The sequence below is a fragment of the Octopus bimaculoides genome, chromosome 4 (assembly GCF_046866305.1).
Source record: "Octopus bimaculoides isolate indiv1 chromosome 4, ASM4686630v1, whole genome shotgun sequence".
In the NCBI taxonomy this organism is placed as follows: Eukaryota; Metazoa; Mollusca; class Cephalopoda; order Octopoda; family Octopodidae; genus Octopus; species Octopus bimaculoides.
Window position 1 is genome coordinate 88,356,818 of NC_142931.1, and position 6,187 is coordinate 88,363,004.

Here is a 6,187-nt window from a genome sequence, read left to right on the forward strand (position 1 = left end):
CTCTTAATAATACCCATTGCTAAGGTGGAGAGTTGGCAAAATCATTAGCATGCTGGGTAAACTGCTTAGCAGCATTTTGTCTGTCTATGTTCTGTGTTCAAAATGCACTGAGATTGACTTTACCTTTTATCCTTTCGGGGTTGATGAAATAAGTGCCAATTAAGCACTAGGGTCGATTTAATTGACTTACTCCTTCTTCTGAAATGCTGGCCTTGTTCCAGAATTTGAAACCAATGTTATCCATCTCTGTTTTTATCCATCACATGTTTTCTCTTACTGCAACACATGTTTATTACCATCTCGTCATGTATGTGGCTTATCATGTTTTTTATTCAACCTCCTACAACCAACATGTAACTGTCACTGTCTCTTCCATTACCCCCCCCCCCCATCCTTTCTAAAATCTGTTTTCTCCACCACACTCATACTCATACACTCTTCTTTTTCGCACTCCAGGTCAATTCTCCCTCCCTCTTTACACTGTTGCTCTTATTTGCCTTTAAAAGAATAGAGATTAAGAGTAGTGAGTACTTGGAGGAAATGAGGCAACCTCTCTAGGGTTAATAAAATGATAAAATGCAGCCTATACACTAAAATGACAGGCCATCAAATAGAGACAACGTACAGTAGAGAGAACTCATTTGTATGTGTCAAGGACATGGTAGCCTCTCTAGCACTGGCGTCACAATAGAACATATTGGGTATGTTCATTCTAAAAAGTGGCTTGTGTTAAGAAAGCATCCAGCTATTGAAACCATGTTAATACTGGAACTTAAGAGTGGGACATTGTTCTCCAGCCTATGTAGGAGGACAATAACTCCAAATATGATCTCAGTCAGGCCATGGCAATGTGTTCAAACCATGCTAGCATGGAAAATGAACATGATAAGGATGATGAACTTTATTTCTGTTTAATTATATATATATATATATATATATATATATATATATATATATATATTTTTTTGTTTTTTGTTAATTTTTTTGTTTTTATTATAGGGTTCCTTCAGTCTATGTTCTGGGGTGTTTGGTGCTATATTAAAAGAAGAGAACAATACTATGTCTGGAAATGTGTAGTTGTGTTGTGTTTAACTAATGTGCTTTTGTGTCTTGAGCTCGGCGATTTCCCTCCACTACTGTGGATCGTAGATGCTCATGCTTTATGGCACTTAGGAACAGTCCCACTTGCTATACTTTGGTACAGGTAAGTCAACATTTCTCATATAGATTATTTTAGTCAGTAGTACTTTCTCAACTTCCAGCAAATTTTTCTGATATAAAGCTATTAATTCCGACAAGGCATTGTAGTCATCCGTAGACTTAATTGCTTGTTTCATGCTCTTGCTTGATGGGGCTCAGTTTATCCCAGGTTAGTGGTCCCAGAGATTTCATTATGCTTAGAGCCAACCCATCCACCAGTGTTCTCCATTGCTGGCAGTCCCATGCCAGCTCCCCTGCATCTTCCTAGGTGACATCAAGCATCTGGGGATCTTCCCAGCCATTTGGTGCTGGGCCTGCCACAAGGCCTCTACCAGCCTGCAGCCATTGCGTCAAATGAGAGTAAAGCTCTGGTAGGAGGATCTAGCTGGAGACAGAGGACATGTCTATACCAGTGCAGTTCTTTGTTGGAAATGGGATCTATAGACTTGCTGCACATAAAACATTAATACATGTTTTTTGTCTATATGCCATTCTATGAAGCTGCAATGTCTAATACCATCCATATTTACCATCAGGACTTTATAATTTATGTAACAAAGCAACATTGCTTAGCATAACTCTTGTAGTTAACTACAGTACTCGTAAGTTTAAGTGAGTATATGTCACGTTAAAGTGAGATTAGTGATTTCAAAGTGAGGACTTCTCACTTCATAGTGAGATATATTACTTCAGAATTAGTCCATGTCACTCTGACAAAACTTAAAACTTACTTAATTTAATAAACTAAAAATGCATAGTGTATTTACACATAGAAATGACTGGGAAAGCTGTTACGATATTATAAGCAAAACAAAAGAAGAAACCTGCTCTTTTCAGTCACTCTCTCATCATACAGTAATTTTCACTGTATATGCATGAATAGATATTTACAAAGTCTCAGTAAGTAGCAAGGTAGACAAATCACAAATCCCTTCAGGTAGATGGTCCTGCTTGATCTGTAGAAAAGGCATTGGTAGAAACTCCATAAGATGCATCCGCTGTAAGCTTTGGACACATAAAAGGTGCAGCACTATCAGAGGAAGGTTAACAGGGGAACTAGCTTTTGTATGTGGAAGATGCACAGGTACAATAAACACTGAAAATGTGCAGAAAATAGACTCCATTAACTGCCAGCAGGGCAAGCTAGAGGTAGTGGATAACTTCCATTATCTAGGTGGTCAAGTTAGTTGTGGAGGTGGATGCTCCGAGAGCGTAGCTGTGAGAATAAGATTAGGCTGAGCAAAGTTCAGAGAGCTCCTACCTCTGCTGGTAACAACAGGTCTATCTCTGAGTGAAAGGTAGATTGTATGATGCCTGTGTGTGAACAGCCATGCTACATGGCAGTAAAACATGGGCTGTGACAGCTGAAGACCTGTGTAGGCTTGAAAGAAATGAAGCCAGTATGTTTTGCAGGATGTGCAATGTCAGTGTGCATGTTCGACAAAGTGTAAGCATCTTGAGAGAAAAGTTGGGCATAAGAGGCATCAGATGTAGTGTGCAAGAGAGGACTGCGCTGGTGTGGAGATGTGATGCATATGGATGAGGACAGTTGTGTAAATAAGTGCTGATCTCTAACTGTGGAGATCTTTGAACTTTGAGTTTCACAGAGGCAATGACTAGTGACCGAGACCTTTGGTGATATGCTGTGCTTGAGAAGACCTGTCAAGCTAAGTGAAATTGTAGTCATGACCGATGTTGGTGTCACATAACTGGTACCCATGCCAGTAGTACATAAAGAGCACTGTTCAAGCATTGGGCCTCATGGCAGCAAAGTGGCTGTGTTCTTTCAAGTGTTGGGCCTCATGGAGGCAAAGTGGTGAGTTCCTTTTGAGCGTTGGGCCTCACAGAAGAAAAGTGGCCAAGTTCCTTTTGAGCATTGGGCCTCTTCGAATGTTAAGCTTCACAGAGGCAACGACTGAGACCTTTGGCATTATGTTGTGCTTGAGAAGAAGACCCATCAAGCCAAGCAAAATCACAGTCACGGCAGATACCAGTATCATGCAAATGGCACCCTTGCCAGTGGAATGTAAAAGCATCCATTACACTCTCAGAATGGTTGGTGTTAAGAAGGGCATCCAGCCATGGAAAACCATGCCAAATCAGACTGGAGTCTGGTGCAGCCTTCCAGCTTACCAGCCCTGGTCAAACCATCTAACCCATGCCAGCATGAATAACGGATGTTAAATGATGTTGATGATACCTGATTGTTTAAGAGTTAAACTGCTTATTGTCTAAATTATTTTTGTAAAATTATATCAAGGAAGAGCTATTTTAGTCATTTATAAAACACACCAAAGCTGTTTTATTCACTTTATATTTCATGTAATGTCAGCATTTTCATTGTAATGCCTGGGAGTATTGAATGAATGTAAAACAAATCTGCCAGTGTCCTATGTCACTTGAAGACCACTCATAGATTGTTATAATCATGGATCAAACTACAAGAATCCTGTTCCATCTCTTGGCATTACTTTGAAGACTGCAAATGGAATAATTGTAGTTAAGTGAGAAGCTTTACTGTAGATGCATGTGAAGATTAATGATGAGATACCATCGTATTTGTTTATTGCAAAAAATAACAGTCCATTAATCACCTTGCAAAAGATAAAGTGATGTTATGAGATTGATAAATGTAGCTTTAACTGTCACACTACCAGCATCCTTGGTCAGTCTTTAAAGGGCCAGCTTGGGATCTAGTTCAAAACGGGGACACCAGTTTTCATTTATGTTTTATGTAGTGTTTTTGGTACCGAAAGACTTTCAAACTTCGTATACTTATCTATTTTGTGTTATAGAACAGAAAAAAATTTTTGTATTCGAAGTTATTTCATGTAAAAAATTGTCTTATTTCGATAATTTCAACCAATCACTGACAAGTATTCAGCTGTTTACAGTTACTCTTTTGGCAGTTTAAGCAGTGTAAAGCGTATTTAATCTCCATTACTTCTGACATTTTGCAGAGAGGCAACACACGTGTGTTCGTTTTCCTTCGTTTTATTTTTAATATAATTTTGTTAACATCTGCCTGAACTGTATGTGTACAACATTTGCCCTAACCCTAACCTCAAAAACCAGGCCTTGTGCCTATAATAGAAAGGTTTATTAGCTACTGCCGATATGCTTCAGCCATTTTTTGACAAGGAAATAATAATTTTATCACCGCCAGAATCGTTTGAGAATCGTTTGTTTACATAGTCAGCACTTACTGTATTCGGCTGAATGGACGTCAGTCATTGGTTGAAATTACAGAAATACGACAACTTTAACATGAAATAAGTTGCAATATAATAATTTTTCTTAAGAAGACTAAGAGAAAAAGATGTTTTATATGACACATTCTACCAGTGTCCCAAGTTTCAAAGTGTTTCGTTAAGAAAATACTGGCGCCCCCGTTTTGAACTAGATCCCCAGCTTGTAGTTAAAACTGTTTATGGACAAACAGGTAAAAACCTCTATATTAATGCTGTTGTGTCAAGCACCAAGAATTTCAGAATTATGTGTATAAGTTTGCTATTTAACTGCATATTTAAGGCCAGGAATACTTTTGCATATTTGATAATGCTTCTGTTCACAATGAGATCAAAGCCTTCATTCAGTATCTTTGCAACTATTGTTTGAAATATTCGCTATTGTATTTGCCTCTCGTTACTCTCGTAGGGGAATGTGTCTCAAATATAAAACTGGCACTAAAAACTGAACATACATTCATATAGAAATAGTGAACAATCCTGCAGGTGTTATACAGTCACACACGGATATAAAATTGTCAGAAAATTAGCATTGGGTGGCATTACTGTATTTACTCTTGAAAAAACTAGAAGGTATTTCAATCATTTGATGAGCTTTTTCCCTGTCGCTTGGTTGCTGAAAACTCATAATGAATCAAGCAAGTTCACATACAAGTGACATTAAAAGGGATTTATGATGTTTTGATGCCATATTTTCTGTTAAGTAAATCTTCTTGTCTCAATCTCACTTTGAAATCATTATTCATCAATTTGAAATTGCTTTCTCACTTTGATGTAGCTAAGTCTCATTCTGAAATCATTAATCTCTCTATGAATTGATAAAGTCTCACTTTGAAGTGATATTTTCTCAGATTCTGAATTGCATTATGAGAGCTTTGAAGGCAAGGGAGAAAATTATTAGCATGCTCTTATGATTGGGACAATTGACATTAATTTCTCAGCTTTTCCTGTAACTTTCTTTTTTATATAATCCAACATAATGCAATATGGATTGTCTTTAGATTTTCAAATATAAATTTAAGTATTTATTTTTCTAGATCTGGGTCTCTTGACAAAGTTAGTAACAACAAACTAATAAACTTCCTAGGAAAAGATTTGCCTCCTCATTTTACAAAATACTGAAATCATGACCCTGTGAACATATATGATGCATAAAAAATATTGTTGGTTGCTTTACTAGAGATTTATTATCTGTGGTTTCATATTCTGTTGCCAAGTTCTTGTTTTAACTGCATTCTGATTTACTTAGATGTTAGAAATATGAAACTGGAACCTGATTTTAGTTTAGCTTACACTCTGACCACATAAACACCAATTTGTCAACTGAAAATTTTGGTATGAAGAAATCACACTAATTTATGAGTGAAATTTTCTGTATCTTAAGAATTAAACTCAATTTATGTAGTCAGAAGTTGAATCTACATACCTAACTTCAAACTGTATTAAATGTATAGAATATTATGTATAGCTTATATATTTGTTATTGTATTTTATATAATTCTGATTATAATGCACTTTTATTTTCAGTTTTCTTATTGATGACACCTTATATCTTCTAAAAAAGACAAAGCTACAAGGCATTATAATACCAAACCCCATGGAAACGTCATAATTTTGTTTGCACATATGCATACAAACACATATGTATGTATATATGCTCACACAGAAACATTTACATATATTCAGTATGTACATATAATTAAATCATATATCTATGAATAATATATATGTATTGTATA

The 6,187-nt window shown here is 36.4% G+C and overlaps 1 protein-coding gene across 6 annotated transcripts in view; it reads left to right on the plus strand.

The window, feature by feature from the left end:
- Nucleotides 1-6,187, plus strand: part of LOC106870209 (GPI-specific phospholipase A2-like PGAP3) — a 70,945-nt gene that overhangs the window by 64,625 nt on the left and 133 nt on the right. For all 6 annotated transcript variants that reach the window (XM_014916212.3, XM_014916211.3, XM_052967209.2 and 3 more), the window contains 2 exons: nt 1,000-1,204; nt 5,976-6,187. The exon at nt 5,976-6,187 is cut by the window's right edge. In XM_014916212.3, coding sequence (XP_014771698.1) covers nt 1,000-1,204; nt 5,976-6,060 — 290 coding nt within the window. In that variant the 3' untranslated portion in view covers nt 6,061-6,187. The remainder of the gene's footprint in view (nt 1-999; nt 1,205-5,975) is intronic.